At 53.1% G+C, this 21,277-nt stretch overlaps 2 protein-coding genes across 3 annotated transcripts in view; one reads left to right on the forward strand and one right to left on the reverse strand.

Moving 5' to 3' along the window:
* Positions 1-3,720: 3,720 nt before the first annotated feature.
* Positions 3,721-9,187, forward strand: NSUN5 (NOP2/Sun RNA methyltransferase 5). Its single transcript, XM_050783729.1, has 10 exons — positions 3,721-3,852; positions 3,998-4,120; positions 4,808-4,982; positions 5,058-5,166; positions 7,277-7,415; positions 7,512-7,627; positions 8,013-8,191; positions 8,379-8,589; positions 8,674-8,814; positions 8,885-9,187. The coding sequence occupies exons 1-10, from the start codon at positions 3,760-3,762 to the stop codon at positions 8,997-8,999; spliced, it is 1,401 nt and encodes a 466-aa protein (XP_050639686.1). The 5' UTR covers positions 3,721-3,759; the 3' UTR covers positions 9,000-9,187.
* Positions 9,188-9,190: 3 nt separating this feature from the next.
* The window catches only part of POM121C (POM121 transmembrane nucleoporin C), a 54,506-nt gene continuing 42,419 nt past the window's right edge, over positions 9,191-21,277 (reverse strand). For both annotated transcript variants that reach the window (XM_050783623.1, XM_050783622.1), the window contains exons 6-13: positions 19,190-19,281; positions 18,467-18,540; positions 17,907-18,028; positions 17,364-17,466; positions 16,865-17,041; positions 14,319-16,013; positions 11,811-11,933; positions 9,191-11,382 (exon numbers count right to left, since the gene is read on the reverse strand). In XM_050783623.1, coding sequence (XP_050639580.1) covers positions 11,285-11,382; positions 11,811-11,933; positions 14,319-16,013; positions 16,865-17,041; positions 17,364-17,466; positions 17,907-18,028; positions 18,467-18,540; positions 19,190-19,281 — 2,484 coding nt within the window. In that variant the 3' untranslated portion in view covers positions 9,191-11,284. The remainder of the gene's footprint in view (positions 11,383-11,810; positions 11,934-14,318; positions 16,014-16,864; positions 17,042-17,363; positions 17,467-17,906; positions 18,029-18,466; positions 18,541-19,189; positions 19,282-21,277) is intronic.

Here is a 21,277-nt window from a genome sequence, read left to right on the forward strand (position 1 = left end):
TGATTTGCAAATATTAGTCGCTGTACATACATACTGCTTTATGCTTCAGTCTCTTTTTTTTTTTTTTTTGAGATCGAGTCTCGCTCTGTCACCCAGGCTGGAGTGCAGTGGCATGATCTCTGCTCACTGCAACCTACACCTCCCAGGTTCAAGTGATTCTCCTGCCTCAGCCTCCTGAGTAGCTGGGATTACAGGCGTGCACCCCACACCCAACTAATTTTTGTATTTTTAGTAGAGATGGGGTTTTGCCGTGTTGGCCAGGCTGGTCTCGAACTCCTGACCTCAGGTAATCCACCTGTTTCAGTCTCTCAAAGTGCTGGGATTACAGGCGTGAGCCACCATGCCCAGCCTCAAGTCTTTAGTTTTAGAGACAGGATCTCGCTCTGTCACCCAGGCTGGAGAGCAGTGGTGCAATCGTAGCTCACTGCAGCCTGGGCTTGAACCTCCTGGGCTCAAGCAATCCTCCTGCCTCAGCCTCCTGAGTAGCTGGGACGACAAGTGTCTGCCACCATGCCCAGCTAATACTTAAATTTTTAGTAGAGACGGGATCTTGCTGTGTTACCCAGGCTCGTCTGGGCTTCAAGCAATCCTCCCACCTTGGCCTCCCAAAGGGCTGGGATTACAGGTGTGAGCCACTGGGCCCAGCCTCCCATACCCCTTTGACTCACCATACGACAGGCTAAGTGGGTTCTGGAAACTCCGGGGTAGCCCTGTAACCAAGATGCTGGCTCTGGCCACTGGAAGTCAAACTGGGTGCACAGACCAGTAAGAGGGCCTGAGGGAGCCTAGCAGGGGCAAACAGCAGCCCTTAGCCTCCCACAGCCCTGACTCTCCTCCTGCCTCTCCTTGGTCTCCTTCGAGGATTCAGCCTCTCCTCCTCACCACTCATGCTGAGGGGCTCCAGGCTTCTCTTCCGGCTGTCTACACCTCCACACCCACGGCTCCAGTCATCACTTCCACAGGGATGACTCAGAAGTTCCCTCTCCAGGAGACCCGTCTCTTACATGCCACATCCACTAGAGCTCCAGCCATTCAGCAGCTCCACCTGGACGTCAAGGGCATGTCCCAAACTGCGCTCATGATCTTCCTACTCCCCCATCCCTGAGATTTATCCTGTGGCTGTGGTGTCCTGTGGCTACTGTAACAAATAACCACAAACTTGGTGACTTCAAACAATAGAAATTTAATCTCTCATGGTTTCGAAGGCCAGACATCCAAGATCACGATTATGGCAAGGCCGCGCTCCCTCTGGAGACTGTGGTGTAAAACCTGCCCCTTTCCTCTTCAGCTTCAGGTGGTGGCTGCCACGCCCTGGTGTTTCCTGGCCTGTGGCTGCATCATTCCGATCTCTGCCTCTGTCTTCATGCGGCCTTTTCTGTATATGTCAGTCCAATCTTCCTCTGCTTCTCTCTTGTTTTTGTTTTTTTTTTTTGAGACAGAGTCTTGCTCTTGTCATCCAGGCTGGAGTGCAATGTCGCGCTCTCGGCTCACTGCAACTTCCGCCTCCCGGGTTCAAGCAGTTCCCTTGCCTCAGCCCCCTGAGTAGCTGGGATTACAGGCATGCACCACCACACCCAGCAAATTTTTGTATTTTCAGTAGAGGTGGGGTTTCACCATGTTGGCCAGGCTGGTTGCGAACTCCTGGGCTCAAGGGATCCGCCAACCTTGGCCTCCCAAAGTGCTGGGATTGCAGGTGTGAGCCACTGCGCATGGCCTTTCTCTGCCTCTCTCTTATAGGGATACTTGTGATGCCACGTAGGGCCTGCCCAGATAAGCCAGGATAACCTTCTTTGCAAATCCTTCTCCTGATCACTCCTACAGATCTCTTCCGTAGAAGGTGACATTTCCAGGCTCTAGGAATTAGGACCTGCTCTCTCTGGGTGGCCATTGTCCACTCCACCACCCTGGGTTTCCCCATCCTACCAAAAGACACAGCATCACTGTGTCAACTGCTCAAACCAAAAACCTATGAGTTACTCTTGACCTGTCCTTTTTCCTGAGCAAGTTCTGGGGATTTAACTTAGTGGTCGCACTGCCAACTTCAACTTAACTCCACTGCTACCAACTCAGTGCAGGCTACCAGTTCTTGCTTTAGGTGACTGCCATGACCCCCATTGGTCTCTCCCTTCCTCAACTCTGCTCCCTCTATCCTATATCCCCACACTGTAGCCAGACTGATTATTTATGTATGTATGTATTTATTTATTTATTGGAGAAAGAATCTCGCTGTATTCCCCAGGCTGGAGTGCAGTGGCACAGTCTCAGCTTACTGCAACCTCCGCCTCCCAGGTTCAAACGATTCTCCTGCTTCAGCCTCCTGAGTAGCTGAGATTACAGGTGTCTGCCACCATGCCTGGCTAATCTTTGTATTTTTAGTAGAGACGGGGTTTTGTCATGTTGGCCAGGCTGGTCTCAAACTCCTCACCTCAAATGATCCGCCTGCCTTGGCCTCCCAAAGTGCTAGAATTACAGGTGTGAGCTGCTGCACCTGGCCAGACTGATCTTTTAAAGAAGTGTATGTGAGCACAGCACTCCATGACTTAAAATCCTTAAGAGGACTACCATTTCTCTCAAGATAAAAGAACAAAATCCTTGTTGGGCACAGTGGCTCATGCCTGTAATCACTGCTTTGGGAAGCCAAGGTGGGAAGATCGCTTGAGGCCAGGAGTTCGAGACCATCCACAGGCAACATGGTGAGACCCCCATCTCTACAAAAGATAAAATTAGCTGGGTGTGGTGGTGCACACCTGTAGTCCCAGCTACTTGGAGGGTAAAGTGGGAGGATTGCTTGAGCCCTGGAGTTCAAGCCTGCAGTGAGCTATGATGGTGCCACTGCACTCCAGCCTGGGTGACAGAGTGAGACCTCATCAAAAACAAAAACAAACTATTATTGTGGCTTTAAGGCCTGGATCATACCTACATCACTTACTGTATTTGACCAAACCGGCCCATTTCAGGTACCCAAATACCCCATGTGCTTTCTTGCTTGGCTCTGGGACTAATGTGGTCACTGGTGCAGGGTGAGTGGCAGGTATTGTGAACATTGTGGACCTGGAGTTGCTAGGACCTTCTCTGCCATTGCACAGAAAAAGCCTCCCTGAGAACACAGCCATTGGAGGACACATGACAGAGGAAGATAAGACAATACACAGAGACACATAATTACGGCCAGCGTGGGGGGCTCACGCCTATAACCCCAGAACTTTGGGAGGCCGAGGCGGGCAGATCACCTAAGGTCGGGAGTTCGAGGCCAGCCTGGCCAACATGTGAAACCCCGTCTCTACTAAAAATTGAAAAATTAGCCGGGCGTGGTGGCGGGCGCCTGTAGTCCCAGTTACTCGGGAAGCTGAGGCAGGAGAATGGCGTGAACCCGGGAGGCAGACGTTGCAGTGAGCCGAGATCACGACACTGTGTGACAGAGTGAGACTCTTTATCTCAAAAAAAATTTATACATATATACATATAATGACCAATACACATGTGAAGATATTCAACCTCAATAACTGCAGTTAAACAGCAGTAAAATCCCATTGTTTGCCCATCAGATTGGCAAAGACCGAAGAACTAGAGAAGAAATGGCCAAACGGGCTCGTAGAGTCGCACTCCCCACCCCGGCAGGTGCGCGATCACACACACTTCTTGCAGGGGGACTTCGACCGGAACTTCCGGTCCCGGAAGGTCGTGCTCTTTGACCCCGGAAGTTCAGGCGTGCGCAGAGCCCGGTGCGCTTTGCGACAGAGCCGTAAAGGCGCGCGGAACATGGGGCTGTACGCTGTCGCGGCAGGCGTGCTGGCAGGCGTGGAGAACCGCCAGGGCTCCATCAAGGGGCTGGTGTACTCCAGCAACTTCCAGGTAGCGGGCCCGGGCGCGAGAAGTAGGGGTGTGGGGTGAGGAACCCGGGGTGGGGTGAGACGGGCCCCGGTGGGGTCGGGAGGTGGGGCCCGGCGAGGAGGGCCGGCGGAGCCCCGGTCCCAGCCTGTCTCCCTCGGCTTTACAGAACGTGAAGCAGCTGTACGCGCTGGTGTGCGAAACGCAGCGCTACTCCGCCGTGCTGGATGCCGTAATCGCCAGCGCCGGCCTCCTCCGTGCGGAGAAGAAGCTGCGGCCGCACCTGGCCAAGGTGAGCGGAGGAGCGGGGCGGGGCGGGGCGGGGCGGGGCGGGGAAGTGAACCCCGACGGTGTGCGCTTTGTCATCTGGTCTTAGCTCTGCTGCCGTGCACGGCGGAACTGGAGCAAGTCGCTCATCTGAAATGAGTATGAGCAGACCTTCCCTGGGTAGCCAATTGAGATGGGATGAAAATGCTTAAACTTAGAGTGTTTTGAAGAATTAAATAACCGAAGTACAGAGTAGTAGTGGCGGAGACTGTAAGGAAGTCGGGCGTGGCGGCGCGCACCTGTGGGCCTAGCTAGTCGGGAAGCTGAGGGGGGAGGATCACTTGAGCCCAGGAGTTCGAAGCTGCAGTGAGCTATGATCTGGCCACTGCACTTCAGCCTGGGCTACAGAGCTAGACCCCAGTTATTAAAACCCCAAACCCACGAAAGGGTAATGTCGGCAAGAAGTTGGGTGCAGAGGTCTACTGGTGAACATCTGTGGGGAAAGGGTCTAAGGCTGGGAAGCAGGATGCCAGGTTCTGATCCTGTTCTGTAGTTAATTTCTGGTGTGATCTTGGGTGAGGTACCCCACCTTTGTCTGCCAGGTGATCTGTTTAGCCATTCCAGTGCCGGGGCTCTGTTAGAGTTAGTTCTAAGGCATTTATGCGTCATGCTTAGGGCTTTTTTGTTTTCGTGTTTGTTTCCTCATCCCCAGGTGCTAGTGTATGAGTTGTTGTTGGGAAAGGGCTTTCGAGGTGGTGGGGGCCGATGGAAGGCTCTATTGGGCCGGCACCAGGCGAGGCTCAAGGCTGAGTTGGCTCGGCTTAAGGTTCATCGGGGTGTGAGCCGGAATGAGGACCTGTTGGAAGTGGGATCCAGGCCTGGTCCAGGTGAGCTGGAAGGAGTTGGGGGTGGGGGAGGCGGGGAACTTTGCTTCTGTCTACTCACTGCTCATTGCGTCCTAGTCTCCCAGCTGCCTCGATTTGTGCGTGTGAATACTCTCAAGACCTGCTCTGATGATGTAGTTGATTATTTCAAGAGACAAGGTTTCTTCTATCAGGGTCGGGCTTCCAGGTGAGAGCTTAGAGCCCTGGCCGTCCTCATCTAGGGAGGTGGGGTAGTGGGAAGAGAAGTGGCTGGATAGTTGTGACTTTGCTCTCTGGGCTTTCTTCCTACCTTTCTAGCAGTTTCTCCATCTTCAAGGTTTGTCTTCCTCCCATCCCTTAAACATCAAACTCCTAGGAGTCCCATCCTACATTCTTTCTGGATCTCTACATTTTTTTCTCTAGCTTGAACTCCTGCCTCCGACCTGGTGATTCTCACCGCCCAGAGTAGACTTCCCTTCCTCCTCAGGCTCATACGAATGCACCACAGATGCCACAGCCGCTGTGTTCGCCATCTCTCCTCTCAAACTACACTTAGTGCATCCCCAGTTTAATCTAACAGATGTCACTATCTTCCACCCATTTGATCAAGCTAGAAACTGAGTCATCCTAGGTGCTTCCTTCCCCTCCCTCCAATCATTTACTCCCCCACCTTCAGCATCTTTCTCAGCTCCACTCCTTTCTCTCTTTTTTTAAGACTGAGTCTCACTCTGTCACCCAGGCTGGAGTGCAATGGCATGATCTTGGTTCACTGCCTCCCAGGTTCAAGCGATGCTCCTGCCTCAGCCTCCCAAGTAGCTGGGATTAGAGGCTCCCACCACCATGCCCAGCTAATTTTTGTATTTTTAGTAGAGATGAGGTTTCACCATGTTGGCCAGGCTGGTCTCAAACTCCTGAACTCAGGTGATCTGCCCGCCTCGGCCTCCCAAAGTGCTGGGATTACAGGCGTGAGCCACCGCACCTGGCCTCTACTCCTTTCTCTTCATCCCCTTGGACACTGCCTAGGTTAAGCACTCATTTCTTATTGGGATTACCACAAGAACTTCCCAGACTGGTCCCTCTGCTTCCAGACTGTCTCACTGCATTTTCCTCCTTGAGGTTGACTGTAGGAAGCTCTAAAGGCAGATCTGATGCTGTTACTCTCCTGCTAAGCCCTTTCTTTTCTGAGATGGAGTTTCGCTCTTGTTGCTCAGGCTAGAGTGCAATGGCGCGATCTCGGCTCACTGCAACCTCTACCTCCCAGGTTCAAGCAATTCTCCTGCCTCAGCCTCCTGAGTAGCTGGGATTACAGGGATGCAGCACTGTGCCCGGCTAATTTTGTATTTTTAGTAGAGACGGGGTTTCTCCATGTTGGTCAGGCTGGTCTCAAACTCCTGACTTCAGGTGATCCGCCTGCCTGGGCCTCCCAAAGTGCTGGGATTACAGGCGTGAGCCACTGAGCCCGGCCATGCTAAGCCCTTTCTTGGCTTCATTGTGCTGTCCCTCCTACCTTCTCTCCAGGTCCATCTGCCACGGTGCTGTGTGCACCAGTGTGCCAGCAACAGTGGCTGGTACCTGTCCCATGCCACTAGCACTGGGCTCACACCTGTCTCGTTTTGTCCTTTGGTGGCTCTGAGAAGCAGCCTCTGCCCCTCTTCCTTTCCCCCACTCTTTGTAAGATCCTTTCTTCTGCCTCTACCACGTTGCTTGGACACCAGGCTGGAATAGCAGAGAACAGCTGCTTGCGTTTGAATTCCAGCTCTATCGCTTTGATAGATTTCTGAACCGAGACATGTGGCTCTCTAGGCCCATTTCGGCATGGATCGGGTAGAGTGGGCGGTCCTCCTTTACTGAGTTACAGTGAATGGAGTTTTAACCTAAGTGCCTCACACTCCTCATCCATCAGGAATGAGCTCAGCTCTCACCTCCCTGCATCCCCTCACCCCCCCGTAAAGTAACCTTTCTCGAAGGTTATGCTTCAACAGGAATAGCTAACATTTATTAATTTGTGCCAAGTAAGTATCTTGGATATATTGGCTCATTGAATCCTCACACCTACTATTTTACAGAGATGCCAGTGGGCCTTGAGATTGAATCACTTGCCCAGGCTCCCACTGCTGGTAAACAGGAGAGGGGGCTCCTGAGCCATCAGTCTGGCTTGACAACCCATTCCCTCAACTGTGGAGGATTCCATAGGATTCCACAGCCTCTAGCTTATCACCCTGTTGATTTCTCCGTAGCTGGGGTAACATTTGTTGCATGTTGGAATGGGGCCTGGCAGGGAGAAATTCGGGAAATGATGAATGGTTCTTCCCTGGCAGCCTCGACGACTTACGAGCCCTCAAGGGGAAGCATTTTCTCCTGGACCCCTTGATGCCGGAGCTGCTGGTATTTCCCGCCCAGACAGATCTGCATGAACACCCACTGTACCGGGCCGGACACCTCATTCTGCAGGACAGGGTAAGCAAGAGGAACAGAAAAGAGAAGAATGTGTAGGCGTGGGAAGGGCCTAGCCTGGGGTCTCTGTTCAGCCGGCTTCTGTGCTCTGCCCGCCAGGCAAGCTGTCTCCCAGCCATGCTGCTGAACCCTCCGCCAGGCTCCCATGTCATTGATGCCTGTGCCGCCCCAGGCAATAAGACCAGTCACTTGGCTGCTCTTCTGAAGAACCAAGGGTGAGTGCCACGGTCAGGAGCCGGGAGGAGGGCATGGGGTTTGATTCTATGCCTTTCAGTGGGTAATGAAGGCTGAAAGGATGGCGTCCGCTTACTCTTTCCTGCTGCACCAAAGCAGTTCATGGTATTTGGCCCAAGCTAAGCTTCCCCCACTGCAGGTGTGAGATGTGGATCCCTTAGCCCTTGGGGCGGAGACCCCAGGCCAGTTACCTCTGACCCTGGGCCCTTTAAACGTAGGCCATTTCGATGTTGTATGTCCTGGCTTAACCTGCACATTCTTCGATATCGTGTGTCCTAGCTTAACCTGCACATTCTGGCTGGCTGTGACAGGCCCTTAGCTGCTCCATGCGTGCTCAGGTCACCCCTGCTTTGCCCTCTGCCCTAGGAAGATCTTTGCCTTTGACCTGGATGCCAAGCGGCTGGCATCAATGGCCACGCTGCTGGCCCGGGCTGGCATCTCCTGCTGTGAGCTGGCTGAGGAGGACTTCCTGGCGGTCTCCCCCTCAGACCCACGCTACCGTGAGGTCCACTATATCCTGCTGGATCCTTCCTGCAGTGGCTCAGGTGAGATCGGGAGAAAGCGTGGCCGAGGGACTTGTAGGTCCACAGCAGCCTAGACCCAGAGTCATCATTTGTTTTGGTCTTGGTTCTGACACTTTAATGGGCTGGGGACCCTGTGGCAGAGGTTCTCTGTGAAGTGAGGATTTCAGGACTGAGGCAGCCTGTGTGACCGAGACACGCTTTTCCTTAGGTATGCCGAGCAGACAGCTGGAGGAGCCCGGGGCAGGCACACCTAGCCCGGCGCGTCTGCATGCCCTGGCGGGGTTCCAGCAGCGAGCCCTGTGCCACGCGCTCACTTTCCCTTCCCTGAAGCGGCTCGTCTACTCCACGTGCTCCCTCTGCCAGGAGGAGAATGAAGACGTGGTGCGAGATGCGCTGCAGCAGAACCCTGGTGCCTTCAGGTACGGGGCGTGCGCCAGGGTCGTGGGAGGGGGGACAGGGGTGAGCTGCTCTCTTACCCAGCACTGGGGCTATTTCCCTCACAGGCTAGCTCCTGCCCTGCCTGCCTGGCCCCACCGAGGCCTGAGCACGTTCCCTGGTGCCAAGCACTGCCTCCGGGCCTCCCCTGAGACCACGCTCAGCGGTGGCTTCTTCATAGCCGTAATTGAACGGGTCGAGGCGCCGAGGTGAGTGAGTGGGAGCATGCTTGGGAGATGCAGGATGGCACCGGCACATCTGACATCTACACTTCTTTAGTTCAGCCTCACAGGCCAAAGCATCAGCACCAGAATGCACACCCAGCCCAGCCCCAAAGAGAAAGAAGAGACAGCAAAAAGCCGGAGCCGGTGCTTGCACGCCGCCTTGCACATAGCAGCGGCTTCGGGCTGACTCCTTCCTGGTAGGAAAGGAAGACGCCTGTCCCCTCCGTGGAGGACCCTGGGCCCTCACCGCATGCAGCAGTTTGGGTTTTGAAAGGTTATTGGGTCCTTTCCTTGGGCTGTGTTCTTGCTGGTGAGAAAAGTGCCTGCAGAAATAAAATAAAATGCAGAACGTACTCTATGGTAGATCACAGTTTTTTATTCTTAATGACATAAGCAGGAGAAAAATCTCACATTCATACTAAAAATTCCAACTAGACTCAACAGGAATGAAGTCTCTACTTGTAATGGAAAGTCCCAGCCTCCCGCTCCTGTCCAGTGCGCGTACTGTACACATCCACACTCACACTCACTCAAGGGTTCCCGGACCGGCTGTCCTGCCTGCGGAACTGAGGTAAACTAGCTCAGGTACTGACACTAGGAGGGTCTACCTTACGTAAGGTACAGGTAGAAGCTTGATTTCTAGGCCCAGGCCCGGGCCCACCCCGACCCTCCAATCCTAACAGGTATTTAGGCTTGAGGTTCACTCCCTCCTCAGCTGCACACACCGCCGGGTATGAACAAGGATCAGAGCTGTTCTGAGGGGTGGGAAGGAGCAGCCCCGCCACCGAACACTCACCCTCAGTCACAACGGGGAGGGGGCACCGGTTACATCTACATCACATTATTTATAAAATAAGAATTACATTTTATATAACGTGGCCAGAAGGAGCTCTAGTCCCCCAGGAAAGCTGCCCGGGACAGCATTTGAGCCTCTTCTTTGCACAGGCATAACTTAACTATACAGCTAATTCCTAGTCAATAGCATTTATACTTAACCACCTCAATGAACCAAGCTTGAAGGAATTTAAAAGGCAATTTAGCTTAAATACAAAAATAAATTTTTGTTAAAAAATGTTTAAATATTTTTTTCTTTTAATTTAGACACACGCATTCATACTTCTCCCAAAGAGGTTGGGCATGGCAGCAAGGCTCTTGGGCCTGGGGTATGTGGTTTCAGAAGGAAGGAAAGGAAAGGATGGGCTGCAGAGGAGGACCCTGTTTGGGAAAAACAGGATTTTAAAAATATGGTTCATTAATTTAGGTTTTCTAACATCTGCTTTGGGTGATGTAGCCTCCAGTGAGGTCAGGTAAGTGGGACAGAAGCAGCAGAGGGAAGAAGGGTCTTTGCTTCCCCGGGGCCCCATCCTCCCGGGCTGCCAGCCCTTGAAGTCAGAACACCATTGGAAAATTCAGGAGTCGGCACTTGTAGCCGTCAAGTGGTGCTACTTTCCACATTCAATTAGCGAGGCCCCAGAAAACTTGAAACAGGAAGTCCGGCACTACCAACATGCCGCCACTCATACAACTCAATTCTTCCTCCAAACTCGATTCAAAGAGCAATACACAGAGTGTCAGACAAAGGAACACAGGACAAGGCTTGAAACATACAATCCTGGAGAGGCAGACGAGGGCCCAATGGGGCCAAAGGGTGGCTGGGCGAGGAGGCAGCTGAAGCAGCGGTGGGCATCCTGCCTGCTCCAAGAGCTTCTCCCTCCTGGAGCGAGGTATCTCACCCCTGGCTCTGCCAGGCTAACAGTCTTGAGCCACCAAGCTTTGAGGGGCCAAACTGGCAGAGGGTTGGAGATGAAACATTGATTCAGGCTTGGCAGGAAGAAAACGGCAGGAGCAGCACCCACTGGGGTCTCCAAGGCAAAGCTAGATTCAAGGGCATTTAAAAAGGAATCAATCCTGCAAGGAACCGGTGAGGGACACAGCAGCAAGAAATGGGGAAACAGAGTCCCCAGAAGGGACCAAAGGAAGAGAACCGCTTCTCACAGCTAAGCCAAGCAAGGTCAAGCCTTAGGGATAACCCATTTCCCAAATCCCATCAGGTGCACACCAGCGATCCAGGCGGGCTGGACCCTGCACCCTCCAGCGACGGCGGCTCTTGGGGAGAGGTGGAAGGGGCGCCTGTCTAAGGGCGTGCTAAGCGGGAGTCAGGGCAGCGGACGCTATGTACAGGTGTTTCCTTAGTTCTCCAGCCTCCCCAGTGGAACTGTTCAAGTAGAGGTCCCGGGCTTTGGCCCTCCGCATCCTGCTTCCCCATCCCTGAGGCTTGTGCTTCCTCTAGGAGAAGGGAAAGGGCCCCAGGGCTGCCACTACCCCCTGGCGGCTGAAGCCAGAGATCCGGGGTAGGTTTACTTTATGCAACTCGAAGGGTCAAAGGCTCTTCCCAGCAGGTGCCAAGGTCCAGATTAAGGGAAGGGGTGGGGGAAACAGGGACAGGGGACAAAGGCTATTTTTTGCGGTTGTGCTGCCTTCGGGCCTGCAGTCGCTGTCGAGCCCCTGGGGTCTTGGATCCCGCACCAATGGAAAATGAAGGGGCCGCCGATCCTGGAAAGATTCAACAAGACCTCATCAGGGCAGCTGCTACCTGAGACCCCGGCCCTGGGGGCCCCAATCTCTGGAAGGCTAGGCCAGTAACAAACACAGGGTGCCTCAATAGGGCTTTCCCCGCTGCATCACAAACACTGTACGGGAGGAGCCTCCTGAAATGCAAACTCCCAGAGAGTCTCAGAGCAAGGCCCACGAATCTATTTTTGCCTGGCTTCCCATGGGACGGCAAAGTTCCGCCCTGGATGGCTCCTCTCTGATCTCTGCCATCCAACTCCCATCCCTGGGCTGTGCTGGACTCCTAACCCGAATTGTCTTTCCTGTGCTGGACCTGATCTTCACTGGGCCTCAGAGGGCCAGGAGCCTGCCACCCCAACCAAACCCTCCTCAGACAGAGGAGCAGGGCCATAGGGCAGCTTGCTGCTTACCAAACGGTCCAATGCCAACAAAGCCTTGGGCAGGTGTTGAGGATGCCCCAAAGGAGAGGCTGCTGCCTGATGTGCCCACTCCAGGCGCAGGGGTGTTCTGACCAAAGGTGGGAGTGGCGGTGCCTGGAGTGAAGAGAACAGAGAGCTGCAGAGAGCTGGCCAGTGAGCAGAGGGCGGAGGCAGGCGAGGAACCGGGCAGGAGCCTGCACTCTGCAGGGCACCTCCCACAGGGCCCTCAGCCCCATTCCTGCTCCTTGGGCACTCCTTCATCAGCAACTGAGCCAGACAACCGAGTCTTCATGCTGGGTGCCCCAGCTCAGCCTGCTCCTCCCACCTGCTAATGGCCCTGCCATGGCAGAGAAAAAGCCCTCCTGCCCCGCAGCCGCCTCGTGAGCCTCCGGACCACAGCTGTAGAGGGGAGGACTCTGGGGCCCCCGCCTCCTAGTGTACCTGGGTTGGCCACCTCCTCTCTTCAGGCCTTTTCCCCCAGCCACTGTCTCCTCTCCTGTGAAGCCTGCTCTGTCCACCCCTCATCTTTTGTGATGCCCCCTGGTGCCCTCCCCTCCCTGGCCTTGCCCTGACTGGCTCTGGCTGCCTGCCTGATGCCCTCTCTGGCAGCCCCTGCTCTCAGGGCTTGGCCTCCGGCCCGGGCAAGGGGAGGCTCCCTGTGCTCCCACGCTGCTTCCACAGTTTCTCTTCCTTCCCTAAATACCGTAACTCAAGTTTAAATCATCACTTTATTCTAATCCGCCGTGTCCTTGTGTCACCTGTCAAATGCCAGGTCACTCCCCGATTCACAGAGGACCCTTGGCTCACTGGCCTCCTCCCCATCACCACTTGTGGTGACCTCGCCCTGTGAGGCTGACTGATAGTCCTCTTAGCCCCTCGACCTTGCCACCCCCATGACCTCCTCTCCCTGACCCCTGCCACCATTCCTGTGGTCACACTGTCACCCAACTGCTCTGGCTCCTAAATCTCCTGCAGGCACCACCCCTCCTGCATCTGACTTCACCTGCTCTCCACTCCTGCACCCGCTGAGCCGCACTGGGGTACTGACCCGCTGCCCCTCCTGCTTTGCTTGCTGGGGTCTCCACGGCAGGGTGGCACCAGCTGTCCACTGACCTTAGGTCTACACCCACAGTGTCGCTGGGAAACACACACACCATGCTAACTGGCCTCACTTTAACTTCACAATCACCATTTTCCAGCCCACAAACTGCTGGAAAGTGATTACACTTTTTAATATGATGTTCCTTTCCCCCACTGTCCAAAATGACTTTCAAAAGGCCCCCCCCCCCTTTTTTTTTTTTTTGAGACAGAGTCTTGCTCTGTCGCCCAGGCTGGAGTGCAGTGGCGAGATCTTGGCTCACGGCAAGCTCCGCCTCCCGGGTTCACGCCATTCTCCTGCCTCAGCCTCCCGAGTAGCTGGGACTACAGGCGCCTGCCACCACGCCTGGCTAATTTTTTGTATTTTTAGTAGAGACGGGGTTTCACCGTGTTAGCCAGGATGGTCTCGATCTCCTGACCTTGTGATCCGCCCGCCTCGGCCTCCCAAAGTGCTAGGATTACAGGCGTGAGCCACCGCGCCCGGCCAAAAGGCCCCTTTTTTATACACTTTATCCCGACCCTCTCTCTCCCAGATTTTCTCTGCTACTTCACAAAGAAAACAGAACCCATGAGGTCTACATTCATCTTCCACACAGGAGGAACCATCACTGCATCCTTCTGCCTGATTCTGCAATGGTTTTCCTGAACACTTAAGACCCCAACACCCAGCCCTGGCCACAAACAATCCTCTTGGCCTCCTTCCACACCACTGCCTCTGCTTTTCACCCTCCTGCCACCCTTGCCTTTGCTCTGCTCTTGAACATACCAAACATATTTCTGCCTCTGGGCCTTCGCATGCACCATCCTGTGCCTGAAAAGCATGTCCACTTGTGCTGTGCCCACCCCCACCCCACCCTCACACTCAGCTTACTTTGTTTTTTGAGACAGCCTTGCTGTCACCCAGGCTGGAGTACAGTGACATGATCTTGGCTCACTGCAACCTCCACCTTCTGGGTTCAAACCATTCTTGTGCCTCAGCCTCCCGAGTAGCCAGGATTACAGGTGGGTACCACCACACCTGGCTAATTTTTTGGTATTTTTAGTAAAGACAGGGTTTTGCCAAGTTGCCCAGGCTGGTCTTGAACTGCTGGCCTCAAAAGATCCACCCTCCTTGGCCTCCCCCAAAATGTTGGGATTACAAGCATGAGCCACTACACCCAACCCTCAGCTTACAATTGTTAATTACTCAGAAGGGCCTTCTTTGACCAGCTAAATCCACAACAGCTCCTCCAGTCCTTATTACATGTTAGCAAAACATGTATCATGCCCTGTCATTTCATTTAGTTCTATACTCAATGCCTGTCTCTTTACTGCCACATCATGAGCTCCCTGAGAAGGCGGGCTGCGCAGGCACAGCTCTTCAGTGTCCGGCCTGCAGCCCAAGTCCACACCCCTCCTTACCTCCAAACACAGGTTTGCTCTCAGGCGTGCTGCCCACGTTGAAGGCAAACGGTGTACTCTGGCTGGTGGTGCCCAGGGCGTTCTGACCTAAGCCCCCTGCGAAGGGGGTGGAGGTGGCTGTGGTCCCACTCTGTCCCGCTCCGAAGCTAAAAGCCCCGGAGGTGGTGCTGGAGCCTGGGGTGGCCACGTTGATCCCAAAGCTCCCACTGCCAGCAGGGGCCGCCGAACCCCCAAATGTGAAGGGTGATGGTGTTGTGCTGCCGAACACCGAGCTGCTGCTCCCGCTGCTGGCGGTCTGCGTGGTGGCTCCAAAGCCAGAGCTGGTGGCTGCACCGAAGGAGAAGACAGCAGTGGAGCTGCCAAAAGCGGGCTGTGAGCTGGCGGGAGTGCCGAAGGCCGAAGTCGTGGCTTTCAACCCAAATGCTGAGTGTGTGGCACCACCAAAGGTAGGATGGATGGGTGTAGGCACATGCGCAGGCACGATCTTGATCGTGGACGCAGGTGCAGGTGTGGGTGCAGCAGCTGGGGCTGGGGCTGCGGAGTTTCCAAAAGTGAAAGAGCTGCCAAAGCTGGGGGCAAGGGCCGGCTTGGCGGCCCCCGGCGGCTGCCCCTCAGCGGCCCCAAATGCAGGCTGGGGGTTGGCTCCTGGATATGATGGGAGCGGGGACTTGGCGCTTGAGCCAAAGGGAATGTTGAATGTGGGGGTGCTCGTGTTACTGAACGTCAGAGTGGGCTGGCTGCTGGTGGCCGGGGCGGAAGTGGTAAGGGTGCTGCCGAAAGCACTAAAGCCGGAAGCGCTGCTGCTGGTGGCCGTTGGCACGGCAGTGGGCAGGGACTGGCTAAAGGTGGTGACTGTGGTGGTTGTGGGCAGGGCAGGAGGTTTGCCAAACTGGAATATGGAGCCCATGGCCGGGGTGAAGCTGGCAGCAGAGGCCTGGGGCGCCCCGAAGAGGAAAGGCTGTGAGGTGGCAGTGGCGGTGCTGGTCGTGGTGCTCACACTGCTGCTGCTCACACTGTTTACGCCAAAGCCAAATGCAGGCTTCACAGCAGAGTCTGCGGATGGACTGGCGGTGGTGACGGGAGCCACGGCAGAGGTGGCGGTGGCCAGGCCAGTGAAGAGCGGGGCAGTTGTGGTGGGAGCAGTGGTGGGAATAGTTGTCTGCTTGAAGAAGGGAGCAGACAAGGGCAAGGATGCAGGTGGCCCCATGCTGCTAAAGACAGGCTGGAAGGTTGGGGCTGTGGTGCTGGTGGTCGTGGGGAGGGAGGAGCTGGAGGGCGCTGTGGCTGTGACTGAAGGGCCAGGCGGTGTGGGGCCTTCCTTCTCACTCTTGGGTGGGGCCATGAAAATGGGCTTGAACATGGGAGATGCTGAAGACGCGGCAGGGGCGGGAGGGCTGGAAGGTGAGGTGCTCTGTGTTCCAAACAGGAAGCTTTGCTTGGGGGCGGGGGACGGGGCAGATGTGGCTTGGGGTTTGGCAGCCGTCTCTCCCTGAAGGGTTGGAGGTGACTTGGTGTCAGTGGCTGGTACTGTGGATGGAGCAGGGATCAGCCCCAGCAAAGTGGTCGGGGGTTTGGAGTCTAAGGAGGGGCTGGGGAGGGGCCCTGGCAGCCCTGACTGTGGTAAGCCCAGAGCGGGCAGGAGGCTGGGCGTCTTTGGAGGCGAGGGGGCCTCAGTGGTTGCTGCTCCAGCAGATTCTGGAAGAAGAATAGAAAATGTGAATTTGGAATAAATACTTCGAAGGTGATGGTATTCAGTATTTCAGTATCCTCCCCACGCCTACCACAGAGCCTGGGATCCAAGAGTCAGTCAAAAAACTCAGCTAAGTCTACACTACAGGCCTGTACAGTAAATCAAGGACGTGTTCATTATTTCTACCACACAGATCATCAGACAGAAGAGGATAAAATGGGGCCTAAATGGGGGCCTAATGTGTAGAGACTAAGACAATCCAATTGTCTGAACTCTGAAGTTCACGTACGAATCTAGATATACTTTTATTTTTCGCCTACTAAGCTCACCTGCCAGGCGCTAAGAGCGTGCAACTGTGAATGGGGAAGTCTCTGCCCTTGAGCAGGGAGGTGGAGTGTGATTCCCAGGTCACCGTCTGATAAAGAGTGTGAGTGCACAGAGCCATGAAGGCCTGGGCTGGGAACACCAGCAGCCCTCCAAGCGCTGGAGGAAAAGGAAGCAGTGCTGTTCTGGACTGGTGGTTCTGATAGGCAAGGATATCCTGACCACATCACCCACATTCACACTTCAGAGGCGCTACACCAGGAAGATCATTCTCATCTGACAGATGAAGAAGCAGAGGCTCAGGGCAGCTATGAGCCAGGCTTCAGATCCTAAGTGTCGCAGCACCCCTTCCCTAACACTCCCTGATGCAGACTCCGGCGCGTTAAACGTGGGCCCACTCCGGTGTGCTGAGTCAGGGTGCGTTTGGCCTGCAGAGCAATCTCCAGTGACTGACAGGCATGACGCCCTTACTCTAACCCAAGCAGGGGATGCTAATCAGAAGGCTGGATCCAAGGGCCCCACTCCAGCTCACCTGGGCAGGGTGGCAGGTTCGGGGGACTCTGCATCTTCTTCAAGCTCTCTAACAGTGGGTTGGTGCTTGGGCCTGGGAGGGAGGTGGGTGGGGAGGCAGTTGCAGCAGCAGGCAGGGTAAAGGTAAACGAAGGCTGAGTGGTAGGTGGGGTCTCAGTGACAGAGTTCGAGGCAGCGTCTAAGAAAGAAAGAAAGAAAGAAAGAAAGAAAGAAAGAAAGAAAGGTGAAGCAGTCCTGGCTTGTCTGGGACTTCTTTCCAGATGCCTGTTGGAGAGCAGGGTCTCAGCACAGCTCACGGAGGACTGCCTGCCCTCAACTGCAATGGTCACTGCTATTCCATGAAGACCAACACGGATTTCTCAGGTGAGAAAGAGCACAAGAAAACATGGAACCCTACTTGGGATTTTCCCAGAGAAACCATTTTTTCAAACACCAAAATAAAACCAAAGAAAACAAGACACCTGACACCTCTCGAGTGTGCAACGATCTGTGCTCCTTACCGCTCTTGTCCTCCAAGGCCTTGTTGAACCACTGTAATGAAGCCTTCTTCTCTAAGTCTAGGTCCTCGGCAGTGATCGAATAGCCAAGCTGGGGAGGTGGAGGCTACCAAAGAGAAAAAGAAGAAGTCAGGCCAATCAGAAAAAAAGGGAAGGCTGGGCATGGTGGCTCACGTCTGTAATCTCAGCCCTTTGGGAGGCCGAGCCAGCTGGATCACTTGAGGTCAGGAGTTTGAGGTCGACCTGGCCAACATAGTGAAACCCCATCTCTACTAAAAATACAAAAAATCAGCCAGGCGTGGTAGCGTGCGCCTGTAATCCCAGCTACTTGGGAGGCTGAGGCAGGAGAACTGCTTGAACCCAGGAGGCAGAGGTAACAGCCAAAATAGAGCCACTGCACTCCAGCCTGGGTGACAGAGTGATGCTGTCTCAAAAAACAAAAACACAGAAACAAATTAGAAAAAACTAGAAGAAACTTGTCCTTAGTGTTCCTAAGACTTAGGAAAGCTAAGCCAGGAGGGCAGGAGTAGATGGACAAGACCATACCAAGGTCAGCTGTTCCCCTCGCCGAGAAGGCAGCAGCTGAATTTTCCGCTTACGCTGCCCAGAGTTGCCAGGTGTAGACTGAGAATTCGAGTTTTGTTTCTTCCTTGGGGTTGTATCTGCAACTAAAGAAAGAAATCAAGACTCGTTTGCTTCCTTCCGTCTTCCAGAAATGGATGGTTTTGTCTACCCACTTCATATTTAACACTGAGTTTTCACTGGGTATCTCTGAAAAGATTCGATCTTCTTTGGTTTGGTTGCTTGGATGGTGTTTGCAAGATTAAGGCGTGCACACAAACCGCTTACTGCGCCGTCATTACCAAGATTACCCAGGGGTGACTCAAACTGAGCTTACCTCCATCCAGTCGTTAATACCCATCTGTAACCTTTCTCTCTCATCAGACTATAAACTTCTGAAGGAGAAGAAATCTTTCTTTGTATCTAGCATGCCTTAGACATAGTAATGCTCAAGACATTTTCCCAATAGGTATTAATCTCTATATCCTCCACAAACACCTCCACCACCAGCAGCAGCAGCCCCTCCTCCTGGCTCAGCAACCTACCCTTTTCTCCCTGGGACTCCTTGTCCGCCGCCAATGGAGTTGAGGAACTGGAATGATGACATAGCTCCTCTTCTCTGTCGGGAGAAAAGGAACAGTTTAGTCTAGAAAGACTTCTAGGCTGAAGTATTAAATAATTTCTCACACCTTCCTAACTACCAAGTGGCCAATGTCTAAAACAACTATAATTTAAGATCTCAGCATGCCAGGATAAAAAAAGTCAAAAGGAAATTCCAACAGAATGAAGGGAGGCTATTCACAGAGGCCATGGAGACAGCTTTTGTCTTAAAACAAGCACAAAACAATAATCTTCAAACCTTACTTACAACCTACCAAGTTCCTGGGAGTTCTAGACACACATGTGATCCCTGAGGGAGTGGCGTTCCAGCCAACTGCAAGCACCTAGGGGGTCAGCTAGAGTCAAGAACCTGAAGGCAACTGCCCACTGACTTGACTCTGCTCTCCACTCTGCATGGCCTCTGTGCTTGCACCCGATCCCTCATGCTGGAGTGGGAGGCGACAGTCAGAGGCCACTGGAGTCAGTATCCAAGACTGTAGGGATGACAGTGGTTCGGGTGGGTGCTGCGTTGTCCCTCTCAGGGACTTAGTTTCTTTGATTCTCCAAGTCACAGCCGCACAAAGCCTAAGAGCCCGGTTCATTTCCCACCTTTCCTCACCCCCATCTGTCCACGCAGCAAATGAAAACTGCAGGAGAATGCCGAGTACCTTATTTTCTTTGCTGGCCTCTCTGGTGTCTGGGAGCGGGATGAGGCTGGGCTAGAGAAGGGTGATGAACTGGGGCCACTTCTCTTCCAGAGCTAAAAATCAAGAGGGACATGACTGAGCCTGCTGATAACTTCGCATCTGGCCTTCAACATGACAAAGTCTCTTTTTAAGTAACTAAAAAAATATTTTTTGTGGTTAAATGGTTAGTCATGCCTGTAATCCCAGCACATTGGGAGGCCAAGGTGGATCGCTTGAGTCCAGGAGTTTGAGACCAGCCTGGGTAACATAGCGAGACTCTTGTCTCTACAAAAAATCGAAAAATCAGTTGGCTGTGGTGGTTTGCATCTGTGGTCCCAACTACTCAGGAGGCTGCAGTGAGCTGAGACTGCCCCACTGCACTGCAGCCTGGGTGACAGAGCGAAACCCTGTCTCAAAAAGAAAAAAAGAAAAAAAGAAAAAAATTTGTTTGTGAAGAAAGAGCCCTGAAAAGAAAGTCAACTGCCAGTATTAATTATGAAAGCCCAAAAAAAAGAAGTCTATAAAAGTAATGGAATGTGAATAAAGGTAGAAGGGATGGACGCACTTTTTGCATGTATTAAGTGGAACGTCAGACTCAGTAATGAAGAGTCAGGACGCATTCAAACCTACGCTAGACTCTCTATGGCAAGGATAGAAGTAAATTAAAGATAATCCAGTAAACTAATTTAGTCCTGCTTTCATTAAATTTTCGATTTTAATTTACTAACTTCATCTTAAAAATATGCCGTCATAGCGTTTATGACTTTTGCAACAACTAGCATTTATCATTATGTGATGATCACCCATACATCTTCTACCAAGCGAGTTCCTGACAGCAAAGATGGTGTTTCCATCTCTGCTTCCTCCACAGACCAGCAGCAAAGTAGCTGGCACACAGCGGACATGGCAAATAGTCTCCTAAGTGCTGAGCCTAATTACAAAGCCACGAAACTGTCACCTCACACCGTCTTTCCTGCTTGAAAAGCTGCTAGTGATTTCTTACCCAGTACCAGCTACGTCACATAAGTACAAACAGGAAGCCAACAATGCTTAATAAGAGTTCAAAAGGGAAAAGAGAAAGCTTCAGACAAGTGGTAAACAGTGGAACAGTTCGGTGAGGTTACCATCAGAAAGCCGGGCCTGGGAGGAGCTTGAGAAAACTGCTCACCGCAATAACAGTTGAAGTTATGCTCAAACAGCAAGAAAGGCTAGAGCACATGGTTTAAAAAACATGGGATTACAGGCATATAAAAAAGCAGAATACAAAAATTCACCAAAGTGATCCAAGGATTGAATATATAAGCAGCATTTTCAATCACTTCAGATCCCTGACACTAGCTTGCTGGTTCTCACATGACTGCTCATCAGTCACCTGTGGAACTTTTTTTTTTTTTTTTTGAGATGGAGTCTTGGTCTGTCGCCAGGCTGGAGTGCAGTGGCACGATCTCAGCTCACTGTAACCTCCACCCCCTGGTTCAAGAGATTCTCCCGCCTCAGCCTCCCGAATAGCTGGGATTACAGGAGCACGCCATCACACCTGGCTAATTTTTGTACTTTCAGTAGAGACGGGGTTTCACCATGTTGGCACGGATGGTCTTGATCTCTTGATCTCATGATCTGCCCACCTTGGCCTCCCAACGCACTGGGATTACAGGTGTAAGCCACCACGCCTAGCCACCCGTGGAACTTTGAAAGCACACAGATGGCCAAGTGCGGTGGCTCACGCCTGTAATCCTAGTACTCTGGGAGACTGAGGCAGGAGAACTGCTTGAGCCCAGGGGTTTCAGACCAGCCTGAGCAACATAGAAAGACCGTATCTGTAGTTAAAGCAATAAAATTAAAACAAAAACATAAACGTTGCATTCTTCTTCACAATGTGCTCCAGACACTGAGGGATACACATCACTGAGTGAGCAAGGGTCAGAAATGCCAAAGGGGCTGGATGACGTGGCTCACACCTGTAATCCCAGCACTTCGGGAGGCTGAGGCAGGAGGATCACCTGAGGTCAGGAGTTCGAGACCAGCGTGGCAACATGGTGAAACCTTATCTCTACTAGAAATACAAAAATT

The sequence above is a fragment of the Macaca thibetana genome, chromosome 3, assembly GCF_024542745.1.
Source record: "Macaca thibetana thibetana isolate TM-01 chromosome 3, ASM2454274v1, whole genome shotgun sequence".
Taxonomy (NCBI): domain Eukaryota; kingdom Metazoa; phylum Chordata; class Mammalia; order Primates; family Cercopithecidae; genus Macaca; species Macaca thibetana.